The sequence below is a fragment of the Girardinichthys multiradiatus genome, chromosome 5 (assembly GCF_021462225.1).
Source record: "Girardinichthys multiradiatus isolate DD_20200921_A chromosome 5, DD_fGirMul_XY1, whole genome shotgun sequence".
NCBI lineage: Eukaryota > Metazoa > Chordata > Actinopteri > Cyprinodontiformes > Goodeidae > Girardinichthys > Girardinichthys multiradiatus.
The window spans coordinates 11,856,299-11,879,281 of NC_061798.1; the positions used below are offsets into that span (position 1 = coordinate 11,856,299).

At 43.3% G+C, this 22,983-nt stretch overlaps 1 protein-coding gene across 2 annotated transcripts in view; it reads right to left on the bottom strand.

Annotated features, from left to right (window-relative positions):
• Positions 1 to 22,983, bottom strand: part of grin2bb (glutamate receptor, ionotropic, N-methyl D-aspartate 2B, genome duplicate b) — a 188,222-nt gene that overhangs the window by 20,143 nt on the left and 145,096 nt on the right. For both annotated transcript variants that reach the window (XM_047365950.1, XM_047365949.1), the window contains exons 7-13: positions 15,597 to 15,711; positions 15,224 to 15,429; positions 9,847 to 10,018; positions 8,204 to 8,357; positions 6,723 to 6,848; positions 5,330 to 5,559; positions 2,178 to 2,338 (exon numbers count right to left, since the gene is read on the bottom strand). In XM_047365950.1, coding sequence (XP_047221906.1) covers positions 2,178 to 2,338; positions 5,330 to 5,559; positions 6,723 to 6,848; positions 8,204 to 8,357; positions 9,847 to 10,018; positions 15,224 to 15,429; positions 15,597 to 15,711 — 1,164 coding nt within the window. The remainder of the gene's footprint in view (positions 1 to 2,177; positions 2,339 to 5,329; positions 5,560 to 6,722; positions 6,849 to 8,203; positions 8,358 to 9,846; positions 10,019 to 15,223; positions 15,430 to 15,596; positions 15,712 to 22,983) is intronic.

Consider the following 22,983-nt stretch of genomic DNA (forward strand, 5'->3'; position numbering starts at 1 on the left):
AAATGTACCTAATTAGTGCGAGCCACCTGTGTGTAATTTAATTTAGGTTTAGTAGGGGACATGACGAAGACACAGCAGACAAATCAGAGATGAAGTTTTGGAGAAGTTTAAAGCAGGGTTAGGTTATAAAACAATATCCCTTACTTTAAACATCTCACAGAGCCCTGTTCAAACACACCTACCAACACATGACCATCCACCTAAACTGACAGGCTGGAAAATCCGAGAAGCAGCCAAGAGGCCCATGGTAACTCTGGGGGAGCTGCAGAGATAATGTGGAGGAATCTTTTGACAGAACTGTTATGCCCGTTTTCCACTGGCTCGATTTGGCCAGCCCGGAACAACTCCGCACGGCTCTGCACATTGTGTGTTGCATTCCCATAGACCCGCTATCGCTCCGCTGAAGGGAACACCTCCTGGAGGCGCGGCTTTAAACCATCATGTATCGTGCTGCATAACCGCGAATGAAACACGTGGCGGCGGTATTGGAGCACTACCGTTGTTCGCCAGCCGCCAATGAAAGAACTAGAAGACCGAAATGCGTTACAAAAACAAGAAAAAGGAGCTATGGAAGCCTGTGCTGTTGCTATTTGTGAGCTTCATTGGGGTTCTTCTTCAATTGTGCGGACTCCGTCATATGTTTGTCTCACTCGCTTGAATGCACGTTTGAAAATGGCGGGTTTCTTTTGTGGGTTTTTTTACGCTGGTCGACTCTTACGCCTGGCCGTGCCCACGGCCAATCAGTGAACAGCAGTTTGTTCACATCACGTACAGTACCGACTTTGACTCGCTAGCCCTGCTAAGAAGGAGTAGGTACCGGTACTGAAATAACAGTAATGGAAATGCTCGCGAAGCGAGCCGAGTGGAGCCGACTCAGGCCAAATCGAGCCAGTGGAAAAGGGGCATTAGTTGTGCGCCTTGCAAATCTGGCCTTTACAGACGAGGGACAAGAAGTCACAAGACATGTAATGGACATGTGGAAAAAGGAGCTGTTTTAAACAGGACCCAAACTGAACTCTTTAGGCTACATGCAAAATGCCACATTAGGAGGAAAACTAACACTGCACATTTCCCTGAACTCACCATCTTCACTGTAAAACTTGCTGGTTGTAGCATCATGCAGTGTGGATTTGGGGTAGCTGGTCAGACTTGATGGGAAGATCTGTAGAGGTACAGTTGAGGTCTTACTTCCAGCAGCATAATGACCCTAAACACAGCCAGAGCTGCAATGAAATGGTTTAGATCACACCATGTCCCTGTATTCCAATGGCCCAATCAAAGTCCAGACCTAAATCATTTAGAAAATCTGTGGCAAGACTTGAAAATGTATGCTCTCACTCTGGTAGACACAGTTAGTAGACACACATACCCCAAAAGATGTGCAGCTCTAATTAAAACCAGTTCCTTTAATTATTTACTTAAGTGACCTGAAAGCAAATATATGCAAAACATTTCAGATTTTTCTTTATAAAAGAATTTAAAAAACATGTCTCATTTTCCTTCCACTTCACAATTATGCACTACTTTGTGATGGTCTGTCCCATAAAACCCCAACAGAAGACAATGAAAGTTAAGGGTTGTAATGTTAGAAAATGTGAAAACGTAATCTGAAAAGCAGTAAGTGGCTTCTTTCTATTGATGGCTCCTGTTTAGGTCTAGTAATGCTTTGACCCCTGTTTTATAATGTAGCCCAGAGTAAAACATTTTCCAGGGAAAATGTGCATCTTCTACATATTAACCCAGAGACAGTTGACAGATTGACATGAGAGTCTGCTGCTTCCCCTGCTACCATCAAATGTGCCCCAGGGCACCTGAGGCCTCTGGGGCCATTCATCATCAGTGGATCGTCACAGTTTTGAATTCCTATTTCCTCAGCGGTACTTGGTAAAAATGAAGACAATGAGAGAGAAATAAGTGACAAAGATCTGGTTATACAGCAAACCATTGCTCCATTGCTGTTCTGGACGCCTCTATGAGGCAGATGTGCTCCCCCGTTGGCTACTTCCTCTGCCCCCCTCTTTTTATAATTTCATCATATTTTCTTTGTTTTGCATCAGTGAGCGACATTCAAGATCTTTAACACTGTCTCTTTTACTTATGCTGAGATCCTTTCAACTCCCTTCTTCCCTGCATCCCCCATCTGTCTCACTGTCCCCACCTCTGTGTCCCTTCCTCACCCAGTCTTCAGGCTGTACAGGGCCTCATCTACATTCTTCTGGTGGAAGCTGGTCATGTAGGCGTGCATGTCTCTGTAGTTGTTGCGGATGTTGCGCTCGGTGCTCCCGTTGGGCACCGTACCAAACCGGAAAGGTGGAGAGAACTCGTTTGGCTTCTGGAACTGTGGAAAGCAGAAAAAAACAGAGGAATCCTCATTAGGATGAGCATATAGCTGCTAAAGCACTGATAAGAAGAGAAAACGCAGAGAATTACGTAAGTGCCTAGAGTTTCAGCAAAAAAAGGGACATTTTAGACAAGCACACGCTGCACACCAAGGGCGTTAGAAACAGCACAAGCAGAGAAGTGAATTGCACTCAGCTTTTCACACGTCTGTAAAAAGACAATCGCAGATAAATTGAAATTTCTTGGTGAATCTTGACGGTTTCATTGATTAGTAAAGATAAAACAAATATATCAGATGAGGCTGGAACTGCTCCGCTTTGCATTTTTTAATTTCAGCTCCAAATATTACATGTCAACCAGTGAGCACAACTTGAAGATTTTCGATATGATCATCATGTGTCTCTATAAAATGAGAAGGATGTTTAACACACTTAAATGTAGTTGTTTTACTAATTCAATCTTTTCTAAAACCTGGTGGGGAATGGGCTAATAAGTAAGTTACCAAATTTTAGCAAAAGAATAGAAAAATAAAAAATATATTTTTCTTTATAGAGGTTAGGGTTAGAAGCCCTTCGTTTGATTAACCTGACATAATCCTATAAACATTAAGTCACCTTAACACTCTTATAAGGTGAGAGCTGTGTATGTCAGTTAGTAAGCAATTCAACTAAGAGTGTTATAATTTTACATAAGATCTCTTAGCTTCTCTCACAGTGTCTTACGTTCTAATGTTTGGTGATGTCTGTAAAAATGTGCCTTACATACGCCTAAAATTCAATTAAATTCAAAAATAATTTTTAATCCCAAAGAGAAATTAAATGTTGTTGTAGCCCTTTATGTAGGTTTCTTCAAGGAGCTGTTGTAGATGCTGATGGCTGTGGGCAGGGAGGATCTCCTGTAGCGGTCTGTCTTACAGCAGATCTGAAGAAGCCTCTGACTGAAGACACTCTGTTGTTGTAGGACAGTCTGATGAAGAGGATGCTCAGGGTTCCCCATAATGTTCTTGTTGGATGGGTGCGAGGACTTGTTATCACTCATGTAAAAACTTTGTGCTGCAAGGCACCTGCAGTGTGCTCTTTGGTATGCAGCTTGTCTCTGAGTGCAGTCCTCCTTCCTGTGTGTGAAATCACCGTTATCTATTTCCCATGAGAACCAGCCTCCTACCTTCCACACACACACACACATACACCCTGTCTGAACTGTTTGTTGAACTGTGTATATAAATAAAGAGATAGGGTGTCAAAACTTTGTAGTTGCACTGCAAATTGGGCTACCCTTGTCACAAGTAAAACTGACTCTGTATCGTTCTTACCTCTGAGTTGACTAAATAATACCTAACAGTTCTTCATTTTATGAAGAATCCGTCTTTACACAATGATCTCCACAGGATCCAGAGGAGTCCCTAGAACAGAGCCAGCCTTCTTTATGAGCTTGAGCTTTTTCAAGTCCCTGGCTCTGATGCTGCTACCTCAGCAGATGATGGCAGAAGAGATCACACTCTCCACAACAGACTTGTAGAAGATATGCAGTATCTTGATGCAAACACCGAAGGACCTATGCTTCCTCAAGAAGTACAGTCTGCTCTGTCCCTTCTTGTAGACGGCTTCACAGTTGCGTCTCCACTCTAGTCTAAAAGATCTAAAAGATAAGGAATGCACCGCAACATTAAGCCCTGTTACATTGCTCCTATTTTGTGTATTGCATGTATGATGGGATAAAGAATGTAAATTGTACAACATGCTATTGCATCAGGATAGGGCAAGGTATTTATTCAGAGACTTGTCTGTCTCACCTTCTTTTCATACTTAGCCACTGATTGACCATCTAGGGATGAAAGATCAAGGCTCTGTGCAGACTTGACCTGCCCAAAATAATGCCCCAAGCATTTAAAATATAGATAGTGAATGCAGAGGGCCCGAAGAACTTGGCATGAGCTTAAACAATACTAGTGGATGACAACTGCAGCATTTAAGTAGGACTATAGCATTGGCATCTAAATGTGGTACAGGATCGTGAAAAAATATTTGCTCCCTTACAGATTTCTTCTATTTTGTCATCACACCTAAATGCTTCAGGTCATCAAGCTGATTTTAACCTGAATAAATACCACATGGAAGAAAAAAAGTTTAAGTTTAAACCAGCCAATGTGAAAAAGTAATTGCGCCCTAAAGCTTAGACATCAACTGCTATCAAGCAATTGGAATAGCTGGAAATCAGTATTTTCCATCACTGTGGATTAATTTTGGGCTACTCTTCTTTGCAGAATTGTTTAATTGAGTCACAGGGGTTTTGAGCATTAATGGCCTGTTTCAAGTCATGCCACAGCATCTCAGTTGGATTTAGGTTTAATTTGGACAAGGCCAATGCTACGCCCTCGTTTTCGTTTTGAGAGCCGTTCAGGGATGGACTTGCTGGTGTACTTTGGAGCTGCTGTATAACTCAAGTGTTCTTGACCTTAAAGTCTCAAACCGACAGTCGAACCTTCTCCTTCTGGATTCATGTTTCCACGCAGTACATGAAGTCTTCCAGGTCTTGAAGCAAAGTAGTTCCAGACCATGACACTAACACCACTATGTTTCACTGTTTCATCTTTAAACTCTCCAATGAATGCAGTTTTTGCCCAATCCCTTTAAGTCACAGGTCTAGCAGGAATAATGGCTCGGTTTGGTTTGTGAAATTAAATTGAGCTTTTTCTAAGCCACTGAGCCAAAAGAACAGAAAACACAGCTGAATGCTAATACACAGCTACTACTCCACAAACAAGATCCAGTAAGCTTGGAGCAAGAAACAATATCCTGTTTTTATTTTATTTATATGCTATGCATTGTACTAAGAAATATCTCAGAACCTGTTATAGAGGACTGCATTGAACGAATAGTGCTTAAGGCTACTTAAATTATAAAAGTAACATGATAGTGTCTGCAAAAAAGCTCCAGAAGCACACCTGCTCCTCCACCCTGCAAACTGGGACATCGCTCTAAATCCTCACCTTTTTGTCTGACAAGCCCGACACCTGGTCCACATACTCCTCCTGGATCATGAAGGCAGCCAGGTTGGCAGTGTAGGAGGCTAGAAAGATGACAGCGAAGAAGGCCCACACTGACACCATGATCTTACTGGTGGTGCCTTTGGGATTCTGCACAGGAACGGAGTTGTTAAAAACCAGGCCCCACAGCAGCCAGACGGCCTTGCCAATGGTGAAGGAGGGACCACCGGGATCTGGAGGGACAGAATGACAAGAGGGGAGGAGATAGTGAGAATCATTGTATTTACTTCTGACCAGGAGTTGTTAGAGATATTTGAAGGATCGCCATCGTTAAATTTGTCAGGAATCCCAGTACGTGCTGTGGAGTCTCCATCTACACCTGCAGCCGCTGTGGTGACACCCTGCTTTTACACACTCGCTCTGTTCCACCTGCCTCTGTGGCTGTATGACAAGGTGTCTGCAAGCAAGCACTACCTACAGGAGGTCTGTGGCATCACAGATGAGGAGAAAGTGAGAGGGGCGAAGCGGCAGATGGACGCACAACAGGCTACAATTATGCTACAGCTGGAGCAGAGGTACAGAAGAGTCGTGCACACACATAATTTACAAATCCTTTCTTTTCAGACTCAAACTTCCAGAATTCTTTGATCCTTCCAGCCCAAAAACAAACCTTCAGTTTGAATTCAAGGCAGATGTTTCTACAGTGGTAAGGCATATGAATATGGAACACATGGATGGATGGATGGATGGATGGATGGATGGATGGATGGATGGATGGATGGATGGATGGATGGATGGATGGATGAATGAAAAACTGAGTCCTGTGTATAAAAAAGAAAATAGGCAAAACCACTGAGTCCGATGAGCAAATTAAGTATAACTACCTGCTAAAACATCATTTGATCAAACAAATGTTTTTCAATGAATGGTCAGTCCTACCTAATTCCATCCATTCAATGGTGTAACACTGGTATAATGTATAAGATCAGCACAATAAAAAAGACAGCCTAGCACCAGAACAGGTAAATTCTAGTTCACACAGTGATGCTAAGAATACTTAAGATCACCTATCTTGCTCTTGTCAATGATCCCTTTCATTAGTGAAAGAGCTTAAGTGACTGTCAATGTAGATAAGCACTCAAAGACATCACACAGAAAGTCCCAGCACTCCAGTTGCTCTCATTCAGACAAGATTGTCAAAGTAATTTAGCACCTGGAGTTCTCTTTCTGAATGGTGCATTCAAGAAGATAAAGAAAAAAACGCCAGCTCGGACTGCATTTTAGCAGATTAGATTGCCTGACACTGTACCTCATTGCCACCTTTATGCAGCATGAATTAACCAGAGCCAGATGTGTGTGTTTCTGAAAATGTGTGTGCGTGTGTGTGTCCTCTCACCTCGTCCATCTGCCAGACAGCGATTGTATCCCACCGGGCTGAAGTACTCAAACACAAAGACGGCCACGGCCGACACGATCAGCAGCATCACGAACATCATGACCCAGACGTCAGCGCTGAAGGGCTCTGAATCCGTAAGAGGGAGGAGGAGAGTATGTATTACGGTACAAAACAGAGGAAGTGTGTTGAAGCATCTTTAAACCCTCTAGTATCAACAAGTTTTTTATGTATTCAAACACTGTTTGCTGTTCATATTTATAGGTTTTTATCAGGCTGTGTGAAGAATGACAAGCAGAGCTAATAGAGAGGGAAGCAAGTGTGAATATAAAACATACATTCATGGAAGTAAGCATGCTTTCCAGCTGCTTTATATTGTGCTCTGCCATTTTCACCTGCAGCACTTTACTTTACAAAGAAAGCTATTATATGGATGTACTTTGTAATAGCTTTGGAGTGTCAGGCCTTATTACAAAACCAATTTATTCAGCCATGATCACAACAGAGATGAAGAGAGCTGTGTGAAAATTCTTATAAAAGTAAAAATATTTATAATAGTGTCATTTTAGAGATAAATAGAAGGGTATTTATCGTTTTATTACAGAAAAATTAAAAATTTCAATTATTATTTATTTATGGTGGCAGTGTTCTTAACTAATATTATTATGACAATGCCCAGGTATTTTTTGTGTCTTTGGGAAACAAATGAGAGCATTTAGAGTGAGGGCTTTGAAATCTGCACTCATATATATATATATATATATATATATATATATATATATATATATATAGAGAGAGAGAGAGAGAGAGAGAGAGAGAGAGAGAGAGAGTGATGACATGTCACGCCTGGAACAGTAGAGCATCATGATTGCTGTGAAAAGAGATTTGATTGTTTTCTGAATAAGGCCTTTCTAAAGGGTTTCTAAGGTCCTTCAGCTTTTCCATTAACTCCTGATATGCGCAGCTGACTAATATAACATATTTTGGTGACACAGTTGTTATGAGAGAAGTGAGTGACAATACAGGTTCATATGAATGACGAATGAGCTTTGAATTATTCTTTCACCATTGTGGTGAATTACAAAATGACGGGCTTTTAAATCCCTGGGCAGTTGTCCCTCAGACAGCATCTCTCCTGACTTCCTCCACCCAACAGCCATGTAAATCTTAGATATACGAGCTCACATTTAAGCGGGTACTTTGCCACCACTATTTTCCTCTTGGCTGGCCATTATGTTGGGCAATAATGCATATGTTTGATGTTCCTGGTTCTTTCTTTTATGCATTTTCTATATTTGTTTTGGATTTTGGACATGGAGGTGAGTATAATGAAATAAAATTAAAAAAACAAAAAGGAGTAAAAATGTTTTTTCTTTCTGTGCATGGTTGTGCAGTTCTGATGTCATACGAGAGAGTATGTGCATCCAGTGGGTTATTGTGTCGTGTCGCCTGCTGCCAGAAGCACCAGGCGTGTTTCTCCTCACCTAGAAAGGCAGAGGGGGAGACGGTGCCGTTGCTGCGGGAGACCATCACACTGATGCCCGTCTCAATGAACGGCACAGAGAAGTCGATGACCTCAGACCTCTCCTCGTTGATTGTAAGCGAACCTACGGCCATGTGGGCATTCTTCAACACCACCTGAGGGTCGAATAGACGAACAGAGAGATATACATGGGCTTGGTGATAGAATCATATACAAAATAGAATGAGCTCAGTTATGTGATTTCTAGATTTGTTCACATTTGGTGAAAGAAGCAAAGAGCATAATGTCTACATAACTTCTACTCTCTGTCAGCATCCACCAGTATCCTCTCCCAGTGTATTCAGGTATATCTAACTCCATGTATCTGGAGCCTTTGGCCATGAATAAAAGCACACTGACTGTTATTAAAATCTACAAATGTTAGAGTGAATAATAGTCCTGCACATTTATTCCTCGAAGCTGGCTCTTTTATTTCTTTAAGCTTTAAAGTATGCATAGTGATGTGCAACTTATCAGATAAAGACTTTAAATTTTAAGATGTCACACAATCAGTAACATCAGCCTGCACGTTTATGCGAGACAGCTGAACTGTGCTGACGGTATAATTTGTGCAGCAGTGAAGTGGGTCTTTGCCCCTGGCTGCTTTCGCCCCCTCACTCCAATCCAAGTCTTCTGTATTCTTACTCAATCTCTGATTAGGAACCCTCATTGAGTCCTCCTGAGGTTTGCTGGATCTGATCACAAGCTTCCCCTCAGGCCGGGTTGTGGGAAACAAGTGCTAGATATCCTGACTGAGACAGTGAGGAACTAATAGAGATAGATACCTAGACAGCATCGTTAGTCATACCAAATACAAAAGATACTTCTGTGGATTTTGATGCACCTGCACAGAATATTTTCCTTCAGTCTTTTTAGTGTATCATCGACTTTAAACAGCTTAAATGTGGTTGTGTGACGAGGAAAAAAAAAAGCAGACGAAGATCTTTTATAGATTGAATAAATAAACACATTTACTGATGAATTATAAATACACTCGTATCTGGTGTGCCTATTACCCACATCCACAGTGATGCATGGGCAGCCCTGTCACAGAAAGAGTCCTTTCACATCTGTGCAGTTTCTCACTGACATCTGCTTGAGGCTACATTAAAAGGCTACACCTGGAACAACAGCTTAGCTCTCGCTGCATACCAGCAGATGTTAAATTATCAAACTGAGGAAACCCTCCATGCATTGGGTTATGTGGCATGTGTTATAAATTACAAACATGAACAATCTTGCAGCTGGAATGAACAAGCGGGTTTAAATGCACATCATATTCTTTATTTTTGGTGCACTGCCTGGTTGTGTCACTCTGGTGGCTCGATAACATTTGTATGGTAATATCTCCTGCGTTCTGCTGCAGTGCTCTGCCAGCTGTGAAATCCAAAATCAGCCGGTGTGCCAACAGGTCTGCATGAACTGTCACTGTGGGTATTTTCAAGCTGCTTAAAGGCAACGAAAAGCTGGTGCTTCAATCCAACGGTGGGATGAACCTGTCACTACAACACACGCCGCTTTTCTCCTGACTATTATTTTAAGATTTTATACAAAAGCCACCAGGCCACTTGTGGTTAGTCAGTAATTAGTGAAAACTGTCCTCACCTCTCCCACCATGCCATTCCAGGTCCCGTTAACCTTCTTGCCGTGCTTGCCGTTGGTGACCAAATATAGGTCGTAAGTGAACTTGACAGTTTTCGCAATCTTTTTCAGGATGTCGATACAGAAACCTTTGCAGCAGCGCTTGATGTAAATTCCTGAATCACCTGTGTGATTGCTGCACGAGGGAAGCGGAGAAGGAGCAGAGATGGGAGATCAGTATTTAGAAAGATGACACACAAAAGCTGGAATGTCAGGATTTGACACAAACTCTCTTTGAATTAAACAGTTCATCAGAAAAATTACATCAAGACTAAACAGAATAAATGCACAGCGCCTTGGAAAAGTATTCATACCTCTGGAACTGTTCTACATTTTTCACATTACAACGACAAACTTCTATGTGTTTTATCAACCTTTTTATTTAATAGTGCATATTAGTGAGGTGAAAGAAAAAGGATAAATAAAAAGAAAATATATTTCTTAAATAAAAATCTGAAAAGTGGCATTTATTTATGCCTTATGAGTCAATACTTTCCAGAATCACTGCAATTAAAATGTCTCCACCAGCTTGGCAAATCTAGAGGCAATCTAGATAAGATAGAAAATATCAGTCAGTCAGTCAGTCAGTCAGTCAGTCAGTCAGTCATTTTCTACCGCTTATTCCATAGTAGGTCGCGACCCTAGAAAATATCAATGAACATCAATTTTCAAGTTGTACCACAGATTCTCAATTGGACTTAGCCCATGTCTGGACTTTGACTTGGGACATTTTAACATGGACCTGCTTTGATAAAAACCATTCTATTGCAGGTCTGGCTGTATGTTTAGTGGCGTTCTCCTGCTGGTAGCTGAACTTCCTCCCTAGTCTCAAGTCTTCTGCAGGTTTTCTTCCAGGATTGCCAAGTATTTACCCCCAGCAACTCTGACGAGCGTCCCTGTCCCTGCTGTAGAAGACTATGCCCAAAACATGTCGCTGCCACCACCATGTTTCACTGTGGGAATGGTGTGTTTAGGTTTATGTGCCCTGTTGGCTTTTTATGGCATTTGCATGTAGGCCAATTTTGATCTCATTTAACCAGAGCAGCTTTACTTATTAGATGACTTCTTAAAGGGAAATGATTGTGGTGGATTTTATTAAGATGTATCAGAGTAAAGGGGTTTAAATGCAAATCCATGCCACACTTTTCAGATTTTTATTTGCAACCAATTTTATTTGCAACAAATTTCCATCCATCTCACAATTAAGTACAGTTTGCTTTTGATCTACCAAATAAAACCCCAATAAAATAAACTGACGTTTTTGGTTGTAACGTGACAAAATGTGGAAAAGTACAGGGGGTGTGAATACTTTTGCAGGTAACTATACAGGCACCATGCATCCATTATTTTTCAACGCAAAATTTGCAAATTAATGAGTCACAGGATGGGTTGGGCGGTCTTATGGGTTATGCTGTTTTTCAGGCAATTCATTAACTTTCACATTTGCACAAAACAAAACCATTAAAACTGTCAGATGCCAATTTTATTCCGATACAGGTAAACAGGCTTAACTCTTCCATCCAAATCATAGAGTAATGAAAGTCTAAGAATAACTCACAGGGAAGACAAACATCTAACTGAACCGTGCGTCATCAGTCAATAGGCTGTGCTGGCTCACAGCAGATACAGGTGCAGAACAGCTGTGCTTCAACACAATGGCAGCTCTGGCACATTTAGTGGATGCTGTTGTTGCCAGAGCAAGGACAAAAGTGTTTGTGTTTTTGTGTTAATTTTATTTTTTCCTACTGCTGCCTTCTGAAATCAAGCTGCTGTAAGTGAATAACCCTGATGATAAAAAATCCAGCGGAGAACATCAGGTTTTAGCACTAACTCTGCAGACGCTTGCTGAAATCTGCTCTGCATTTAAAGACAACTCCACACAGCTCTGCGCACATTTCTGTCTGCAAAGAATCCTGCATGCTGGTGCCTATGCCTGATATGCTGTGAGTGAGACAGGGTAAGAAGGGGAGTGAGAAGGGCATTGGGAGAAAGAACGGAGGTAAAAGGTGTCTCAATAAAGAAAAAGAACATCACAGAGCGAGGAGATGTGGTGCTGCTGTGGGAGATTTCAGGTAGGCCAGGGATAGAAAAGGAGACCATTGAAGAAAAATTCATTATCACTCTTCAAGGAGAGCTGGATGGGGAGAGGGTCAATGTGACGGGAAGGAAAACAGGGACAGAAACTAAGCCAATGTTCTATTTTGAAGAGGTTAAACAAGTCAAAGTAATCACAGGACTAAAACAAAGAGCAGGAGAATTATTATAGCAAGCTGTAGCAGCAGAAAACACTACAAAGAAGCCAAAATGAGAAAATAGGGTCAAATATTTCAAGATTAAAGAAATGCTTTACTTACAAGCAGATTTTTATATGGGATATGTTGTTTTGTTTTTTTAACTAACATACACAGACTTTACACCCATAAACTCACATTGTGTTGGATTACAACAACGTAATCTTAATGTATTTTATTAGGCTTCTATATCAATGGTTTCACTAAGAGTTCTCCGCCATTGTAATGCTCTATGCACACTTGTAAACAGACAACAAACTTGCAAGAGACACACATGTTTGTGTGCATTCATGCTTGCACACATATATCAGCAAACGGCAAAAAGAAAACTTTTGTATTGGTAATATAAACACTTTTTACTTCCAAAAACATGTTTTTATACTTGTGTTGAAGGACATTTTTTATGTGCAGGGAAGTATGGTTTTATTGTTAAAACAAAATCAATGCATTGTACCTTTTTCATTTTAGTCATTAATAGGCATATGTATGTGTGTAAAAACAGCATATACAGGTCCTTCTCAAAAAATTAGCATATTGTGATAAAGTTCATTATTTTTTATAATGTCATGATGAAAATTTAACATTCATATATTTTAGATTCATTGCACACTAACTGAAATATTTCAGGTATTTTATGGTCTTAATACGGATGATTTTGGCATACAGCTCATGAAAACCCAAAATTCCTATCTCACAAAATTAGCATATCATTAAAAGGGTCTCTAAACGAGCTATGAACCTAATCATCTGAATCAACGAGTTAACTCTAAACACCTGCAAAAGATTCCTGAGGCCTTTAAAACTCCCAGCCTGGTTCATCACTCAAAACCCCAATCATGGGTAAGACTGCCGACCTGACTGCTGTCCAGAAGGCCACTATTGACACCCTCAAGCAAGAGGGTAAGACACAGAAAGAAATTTCTGAACGAATAGGCTGTTCCCAGAGTGCTGTATCAAGGCACCTCAGTGGGAAGTCTGTGGGAAGGAAAAAGTGTGGCAGAAAACGCTGCACAATGAGAAGAGGTGACCGGACCCTGAGGAAGATTGTGGAGAAGGGCCGATTCCAGACCTTGGGGGACCTGCGGAAGCAGTGGACTGAGTCTGGAGTAGAAACATCCAGAGCCACCGTGCACAGGCGTGTGCAGGAAATGGGCTACAGGTGCCGCATTCCCCAGTCCTGGGCTACAGAGAAGCAGCACTGGACTGTTGCTCAGTGTTCCAAAGTACTTTTTTCGGATGAAAGCAAATTCTGCATGTCATTCGGAAATCAAGGTGCCAGAGTCTGGAGGAAGACAGGGGAGAAGGAAATGCCAAAATGCCAGAAGTCCAGTGTCAAGTACCCACAGTCAGTGATGGTCTGGGGTGCCGTGTCAGCTGCTGGTGTTGGTCCACTGTGTTTTATCAAGGGCAAGGTCAATGCAGCTAGCTATCAGGAGATTTTGGAGCACTTCATGCTTCCATCTGCTGAAAAGCTTTATGGAGATGAAGATTTCATTTTTCAGCACGACCTGGCACTTGCTCACAGTGCCAAAACCACTGGTAAATGGTTTACTGACCATGGTATCACTGTGCTCAATTGGCCTGCCAACTCCCCTGACCTGAACCCCGTAGAGAATCTGTGGGATATTGTGAAGAGAACGTTAAGAGACTCAAGACCCAACACTCTGGATGAGCTAAAGGCCGCTATCGAAGCATCCTGGGCCTCCATAAGACCTCAGCAGTGCCACAGGCTGATTGCCTCCATGCCACGCCGCATTGAAGCAGTCATTTCTGCAAAAGGATTCCCGACCAAGTATTGAGTGCATAACTGTACATGATTATTTGAAGGTTGACGTTTTTTGTATTAAAAACACTTTTCTTTTATTGGTCGGATGAAATATGCTAATTTTGTGAGATAGGAATTTTGGGTTTTCATGAGCTGTATGCCAAAAACATCCGTATTAAGACAATAAAAGACCTGAAATATTTCAGTTAGTGTGAAATGAATCTAAAATATATGAATGTTAAATTTTCATCATTACATTATAGAAAATAATTAACTTTATCACAATATGCTAATTTTTTGAGAAGGACCTGTAGTGGAATTAATGTTTATTTTCTTTTTGATCATTTTAGTCATTGTTCTATGTGACCAGCCAACACAACGTAGCTCATAATTGGGATGTGATGGAGGAAAAAATCTAACTTTTTTACAAATAAAATCTAAAAATGTGGCACAAAACTTTGTTAAGCCCCATTTACTCCAATACCCTGAAATAAAATGCAGTGCAACAAATTGCATTTTGAAGTCATTAGTAAATGATTAAAAATATAAAGAAGTTGTTGTTTGCATTTGGCTTAAGTCATGAAGAGGAAATAAAATGTAACAATTTTGGCCAACATGCAAAACTCTATGTGAAGGGAAAAGTTAACAAACATGGTGTTGGCAGCAACAAGCTGTGGGGATACCTTTCTTCAGCATGGAGAGAGAAGCTGGTCTAAGTTGAAGGGGAGATGGACAGAACTAAATACAGGGTAATCCTGAAATAAAGCCTGTTGGAGGCTGCAAAAGACTTCACACTGGGATGAAGGTTCACCTTCAAGCAGGACAACTGCCTAAAGCATACCGCCGCAGCTACCATGGAGTGGTTTAGATCAAAGCATATTCGTTTGCTGAAACGCCCCAGTCTGAGCCCAGACCTAAATCCAACCCGTTATCTTTGGGTAGACATGAAAATTTATGTTCAAAGATGAGCTCCATTCAGTTTAACTGCACTTGAGCTATTTTGTAAATTAGAATGGAATAAAATCAAGATGCACAGAAGCGATAAAGACATTCCTTAAAGACTTGCAGCTGTAATGCAAAAATTGAAACTATTTATGATTTTCCATTCACTTCACAATCACACACTACATTGTGTTGGTCTGCCACATAAAACCCCAATAAAATACAGTGACGTTTGTGGTTGTAACATGAAACGATGTGAAAAGGTAAATGGGATATGTATACTTTTTACAACAAACAGTTTTCTGTTCATTTATAGTTGAAGCAGTGAAATGAAAACCCTCACCTGAGTTTTAGCTGTTTGCGACACGGTACAGTGTTCCTCATGCAGGTCCCACTGAGTGGGTCCACGTCCTCCACAATGACAAACGGTGCCTCCTCAAGAGTCACGATGGACAGGTGATCCTCCCGCTCCTCCACGTCAGAGTACAACTCGAAACGAGGCCACACATGGTACCTCATCGTCAACGAGCCTCTTTCCCACTTTCCAACCTGCAGAGGGAGAGCTGTGTGATGCACAGTCAACTGCAAAACATTGCTTTCAAGTGGCAGGGGGAGACACTCCAAAACTCAGTTGTGGCAGGCTCATCACATAAGAAGCCGAATGCAGAGACGGGAAAAAAGTCAGCAGGGTGGAATGAAGAAGAGAAGACATTTACCCTGTCCCATTGTCGGTCCTTGTCAAGAAGTATTATGACCAGCTTGGGGAACATCTGATGTCCTTTTTCGCTAAATGACAGGTTTCGCCCTTCAAATGTCACATTCATGACATACCTGGAAAATAAAGAGTTCAATTCTTAGATGTGTAAAACTGTATTTTGGAGGTTTATATTTTTACTATTTCTTTTAAATAAATAGGACAACAAAAAGCTAAAAGAACAGAATAAAAAATCTGACAAGTTTAAAACGCTCTAAACTACCCACATATTAATCTGATGCAATCAATTTGGCGTCTGTGGAAAGGAAGCCTGGTCTACAAAAACTCAACTTCATAAGTTCAAAGGATCCATCACTACATCCTGGTAACTGTAGGACATCTTCATATATCCTGATCTGTGTACTGTATATTATTTACCTTTACACACTAGAATCTTCTGGTTATTTCTTTAACACAAATTATAAGTTTATGCTGTTGGGACAAAGTGTGGAGTTTTGACCAAACACTGGGTCTAAAACTGTGACCCAGGTTGTTTGGGTTATGAAAGAAACTAGAAAGAGCCTCTTCAATCTTCACATACTGGCCTTCTGAACTATAGAGAACCAGGTCAGACTTCACTCTACACAAGTTGTCACATAAATGCTGAGATGGCAAAATGATGCCGTATTTTAATGTTAAAATGTGAATGGGTTGTGTTATGATGAGTTCATAGCAGAGAACATTTTTGTTCCCTTAAGATGTAATTAGCCTTTTACCTGCTAGAGCCGGCTATGTGCAGCATTTACACTTTGATAATTGGTAATAAAGATGTTATAGACAGGCTAAAAAACTATTTGTTTGTTTGTTTATCGCAAGTCTGTCAGGCCACGGAGCTGAGTGCAGGTTTGTGTGTTGTGTGGGTGCTGTATCTCATTCTCTCCACCAGGAAGCAACAGACAGGTGCAGCCGCACAGCTACTTCTCATCAGAGCAATCACCTGAGAAGCTTCAAAAGCTGCTGAGACCTTGAAGGAGGTGTTGGATTGTCGACTTGTTCTGAGTGGTAATCTGACCTACAAACCCTGCTGTTCTTGCCATTGTTCTGACCAGTTGGTTGTTTAACGTCTGCTCTGTTCTTCCTAAGGTTGCTGACAGCTGACCCCTGCCCTGGATTCCACTTTAAGGCTCTGTCTTGTTTCCTGTGAGCTGTCAGTGAACCTCCGCCCTGATTTACCTGCTGTGGTTCAGTCTCTTCCCACCTGGCAAATACTTTGATGAATTTACCACAGCACGAGGGTTTCCCTGGATCTCCCGGACCAGATTGCAGAATCGCTCCTCGTTATCCATGCTCTGCCTGTCCACCATCCAACAACATTCACCAACCAGAAAAGCTCGCCCGCACAGCATACCGACCTGCCAACCTCAATTCAGTTTTTATTTATATAGCGCCAATTCACAACACATGTCTAAAGGCACTTCACAACAGTCAGGTACATACATTCCACTTAATCCTAACCACTGAACAGTGCAGTCAGAGTTAGTTATTTATTCAAATTGGATAAAAAGTTTTTCTGTCTAAGGAAACCCAGCAGATTGCATCCAGTCAGTGACTTGCAGCATTCACTCCTCCCGGATGAGCATGTAGAGACAGTGGACAGTCACTGGCGTTGACTTGGCAGCAATCCTTCATACTGAGCATGCATGTAGCGACAGCGGAGAGGAAAAACTCCCTTTGAACTGGTTCTAGACACAATATGACAAAGTCATATAATCATTTTCCTAATATTGTGGATCATTACTTTTGCAATTTTATTGTCTTGTTGAATCTTTTCCCCACATATTTAAGTATCTTACTGTCTGTGGTCAAATAACTAGCTGAATTAATCAGAAAGTAGCTCTTGCTGTCAGTTCTGCTGTAGGTTTCTAGCATCCAGGATTCTGAGCAGTGCATTCCAGCATAGTGGGCCGCTACGCAGAAAGTTGCCACTGTTACGTTGAGATTAGGCCGATATGCTCATCTTGTTGTTTTCTTTTACTTATTTTTTATTGAACATTTCTTAAAACAGTTACAGTTGAGAGGTATCAACATATATACATTCATATTCATTTGTTCCGTATCAATGTTCATTTTGGCTTGTGGTGAAGGTGGTATCATCCATGTTTTTATAATCATTCCATTTTTCCCATTTTTCAACAAACTGGTCTTCTTGCAGTCTCAGTTTATAAGTGAGTCTTTCTATCACACAAATCTCCTCCACAATGCCCAGCCACCGCTCCACAGTTGGTGGTTCGTCTTTGTACCATAATCTTGTGATGGCTTTCTTAGTTGCAGAAAGCAAGATTTTTACCAAGTATTTATCTTCTTTTTGAATTATGTCGTGTGTAAGACACCCCAAATAGAGTCTTACATGATCTGGGTATTCCATATCCGAGTATTTTTTTTTCAAAATAACACATGTTATCCCAGTATCCAATTAACCTTAGGCAGGACCAAAATATGTGAGTACGGCCTACATCCATCTGACCGCAGAGTCTCCAGCACGGCTGAGAGCTGGTTGCCATCCTCTTTCTAATCTTTGGGGTTATAAAAAATCTGATTATATTTTTCCAATTGAATTCTCTCCAAACTTTGGAGCAAGTGGCTGTACACTGCGTTTTACAGATTTTAAACCATTCTTCCTCACTTATATGTTCTTGCATTTCTTTTTCCAATTTTTCTTTAATATATACAGTAGATGTTTCCCTGCCTCCCATCAACCCCTGATACAGTACCGAAATAGCTCTACATTTCTTCCCCTCGTAAGCCTTCTGAAATATTCCAATTATTGTACTTATTTTAGTTTTTACCTCTTTCTCATAGTAGTCTCTTATCTGTAAATATCGATATTGATCATGATCACCCAGTCCAAATTTTGTCTTCAAGTTCTCAAAACTCAGCAGCCTATCTTGTTCTAGCATTTTGCATGTCGCTGTAATCCCCCTATCTGCCCAATGCTTGAACCCTTTATCATAAACCCCCGTCTAAACCTCGGGTCCCAAACAAACCAGCTCAGACTCTTCGTTTCTTTCTCTAATCTATATAATCTATAACTGTCAACTACAGTGTTCCATATTTCAATTGTATTCCTGGTTATTAAATCTAGCTCATTACTTAGTTTGCCTAATAAGCCTTTATGTGCAACTAGATCTCTGATTTCCATTCCTTTCCAACCTATTTCCATATTTTTCCATCTTGAAACATAATCATCATTGCACCAATACACCAGCGGTTTAATTTGTGCGACCCAGAAGTGTTCCTCCCCTCCTTGAACCGCCACCTTAACGTGGTGGAGGGGTTTGAGTGCTCAAATGATCCTAAAGGCTATGTTGTCTGGTGCTTAAATGCCCCTGGTAGGGTCTCCCATGGCAAACAGGGTCTAGGTGATGGGTCAGACAAAGAGTGGTTCAAGAATCCCTCATGAAGAACAAAATATCGATATCGGTACGGCGGAGCCGGGGGTCCCACCGGGGTCCCACCCTGGAGCCATGCCGGGGGTCGGGACTCATTGGAGAGCGCCTGGTGGCCGGGTTGCTCCTCGCGGGACCCGGCCGGGCCAAGCCCGAACGAGAGACGCAAGGCCATCCCCCAGTGGGCCCACCACCTGCAGGGGGAACCATGAGGGACCGGTGCAAAGAGGATTTGCAGGCGGACGAAGGTGGAGACCTCAGCGGCCCGATCCCTGGATGCTTAGGCTGGCTCTAGGGACGTGGAATGTCACCTCGCTGGGGGGGAAGGAGCCTGAGCTTTTGCGGGAGGTCGAGAAATATCGACTAGAAATAGTCGGGCTCGTCTCCATGCACAGCGTGGGCTCTGGAACCCATCTCCTTGAGAGGGGTTGGACTCTCTTCTACTCTGGAGTGGCCCAAGGGGAGAGGTGGCGGGCTGGTGTGGGTTTGCTTGTTGCCCCCCAGCTCAGCCGTCTCATGTTGGGGTTTACCCCAATGGATGAGAGGATCGTATCCCTGCGCCTTCGGGTTGGGGATAGGTCTCTGACTATCATTTCAGCCTACGTGCCGAGTGGTAGTGCGGAGTACCCGGCCTTCTTGGCATCCCTGTCGGGGGTGCTGGATAGTGCCCCTCCTGGGGACTCCATTATTCTGCTGGGGGACTTCATCGCCCACGTGGGGAACGACAGTGACACCTGGAGAGGCGTGATTGGGAGGAATGGCCTCCCCGATCTGAATCCGAGTGGTGTTTTGTTATTGGACTTCTGTGCTAGTCACGGATTGTCCATAACAAACACCATGTTCAAACATAAGGGTGTCCATCAGTGCATTTGGCACCAGGACACCCTAGGCAGGAGGTCGATGATCGACTTTGTTGTCGTATCATCAGACCTTCGGCCGCATGTTTTGGACACTCGGGTGAAGAGAGGGGCAGAGCTGTCCACTGATCACCACCTGGTGGTGAGTTGGATCCGCTGGAGGAGGAGAAAGCCGGACAGACTTGGCAGGCCCAAGCGCATAGTGAGGGTCATAGTGGGAACGCCTGGCGGAGCCCTCGGCCAGGGATGTATTCAACTCCCACCTCCGGGAGAGCTTCGACCAGATCCCGGGGGATGTTGGAGACATAGAGTCCGAGTTGACCATGTTCTCCGCATCTATTGTCGATGCTGCTGCCCGTAGCAGCGGCCGTAAGGTCTGCGGTGCCTGTTGCGGCGGCAATCCCAGAACCCGGTGGTGGACACCGGCAGTAAGGGATGCTGTCAAGCTGAAGAAGGAGTCCTATCGGCTGTGGTTGGCTTGTGGGACTCCTGAGGCGGCTGACGGGTGCCGTGAGGCCAAGCGTGCTGCGGCCGGGCTGTGGCAGAGGCAAAAACTCGGGCCTGGGAGGAGTTCGGTGAGGCCATGGAGAAGGACTACCGGTTGACCTCGAAGCGATTCTGGCAAACCGTCCGGCGCCTCAGGAGGGGGAAGCAGTGCTTCGCCAACACTGTTTATAGTGGGGGCGGGAGACTGCTGACCTCGACTGAGGACATTATCAGGCGGTGGAAGGAGTACTTCGAGGATCTCCTCAATCCTGCCATCACGCATTCCGTGGTGGAAACAGAGGCTGGGGACTCGGGGTTGGACTCTTTCATCACCCAGGCTGAAGTCACCGAGGTGGTTAAAAAGCTCCGCGGTGGCAAGGCTTCGGGGGTGGATGAGATCCGCCCTGAGTACCTCAAGTGTCTGGATGTTGTAGGGCTGTCATGGTTGACACGCCTCTTCAACATTGCGTGGCGGTCGGGGACAGTGCCTCTGGACTGGCAGACTGGGGTGGTGGTCCCCCTTCATAAGAAGGGTGACCGGAGGGTGTGTTCCAACTACAGGGGGATCACACTCCTCAGCCTCCCTGGTAAGGCCTACGCCAGGGCATTGGAGAGGAGAGTCCGACTGATAGTCGAACCTCGGCTTCAGGAGGAGCAGTGTGGTTTTTGTCCCGGCCGTGGAACACTGGACCAGCTCTATACCCTCTACAGGGTGCTCGAGGTTTCATGGGAGTTTGCCCAACCGGTTTACATGTGTTTTGTGGACCTGGAGAAGGCATTCGACTGTGTCCCTTGTGATGCCCTGTGGGGGGTGCTCCAGGAGTATGGAATCGGGGTCCCTTTATTAGGGGCCATCCGGTCCCTGTACGAGCGGAGCAGGAGTTTGGTCTGCATTGCCAGCACTAAGTCGGACCTGTTCCCGGTACACGTTGGACTCCGGCAGGTCTGCCCATTTGTCACCGGTCCTGTTCATAACTTTTATGGACAGGATTTCTAAGTGCAGCCAAGGGGATCTGGTTTGGGGACCAGTGGATTTCGTCTCTTCTTATTGCAGATGACGTGGTCTTGCTGGCCCCCTCTAGCCAAGACCTACAGAATGCGCTGGGACAGTTCGCAGCCGAGTGTGAAGCGGCTGGGATGAAGATCAGCTGCTCCAAGTCCGAGGCCATGGTTCTCGACTGGAAAAAGGTGGCTTGTCCTCTTCAGGTTGGAGGGGAGTTCCTGCCTCAAGTGGAGGAGTTCAAGTATCTCGGGGTCTTGTTCACGAGTGAGGGAAGAATGGAGTGGGAGATCGACAGGCAGATCGGTGTGGCTGCCGCAGTAATGGGGGCGCTGTGCCGGTCCGTTGTGGTGAAGAGAGAGCTGAACCGAAAAGCGAAGCTCTCGATTTACCAGTCGGTCAATGTTCCTACCCTCACCTATGGCCATGAACTTTGGGTCATGACCGAAAGAACGAGATCCCGGATACAAGCGGCTGAAATGAGCTTCCTCCGTAGGGTGGCCGGGCACTCCCTTAGACATAGGGTGAGGAGCTCGGCCATCTGGGAGGAGCTCGGAGTAGAGCTGCTGCTCCTCCACATCGAGAGGAGCCAGTTGAGGTGGCTTGGGCATCTATACCGGATGCCTCCTGGATGCCTTCCTCGGGAGGTGTTCCAGGCACGTTCCACCGGGAGGAGGCCCAGGGGACGACCCAGGACACGCTGGAGGGACTATGTCTCTCGGCTGACCTGGGAATGCCTTGGGCTCCCCCCGGAGGAGCTGGAGGAGGTGTCTGGGGAGAGGGATGTCTGGGTGTCTCTACTGAGTCTGCTGCCCCCGCGACCCTGTCTCGGATGAAGTGGAAGACAACGAGTACGAGTACGAGTTATTTTCACAATTCCTGAAAGTCTTAAATATAGGACCTAATGATATATAGGACCTAAAATCATTTAAATGCAGAATTATACTAAAAGAGAAAATCATTAATTTAACCAAAATATCAGCTGTAGGAATGAAGTTGATCATTTTTTTTAACATATTAGCCTCGGTCCCATGAATAAAACTGGGCTGATATTGACAACTGATGTTTATTCCCACCTTGTTGCTGTTTATGTATGTGTTTTGGGAGCGGAGGAGGATGGCCATGTGGTATTTGTTTGGCCATGTGACAATGATGCAGCCCAGGATGGTGAGATGTTTAACTGTATAATAGAAGAGATGTCAGCTGTGTTTTTTTTATGTTGTCGAAAAGGAAGGGAAATATTTAAAACATCAATAAATATTCTTAATAATAATATTATTGACCATAAGTATCATATCTATTTATTTTTATATTGGTGCATCCCTAATTACTTGAAGGAATGCAGGTTATGGCTTATTTTTTCAAAACACTTTTTTAAAGAAATATGACATAAGTGATTTACCCTGATTTTGTCTTAGTCAATCCAGGAATTGGGTTGTATTTTTTACTTAGCTGTTGTAAGGTCTGTATACGATACTTTAAACACCAACATCGACTTACTTTTAAGCGCTACACATTTTGAGTGTGTGTATAGAGCAGCTGTTCCCCAAACTAAGGCACACTAACAATTCACTCCGTTATTTCTTCGAAAGCTGACATAAGAAAGTACCTCAAACACAA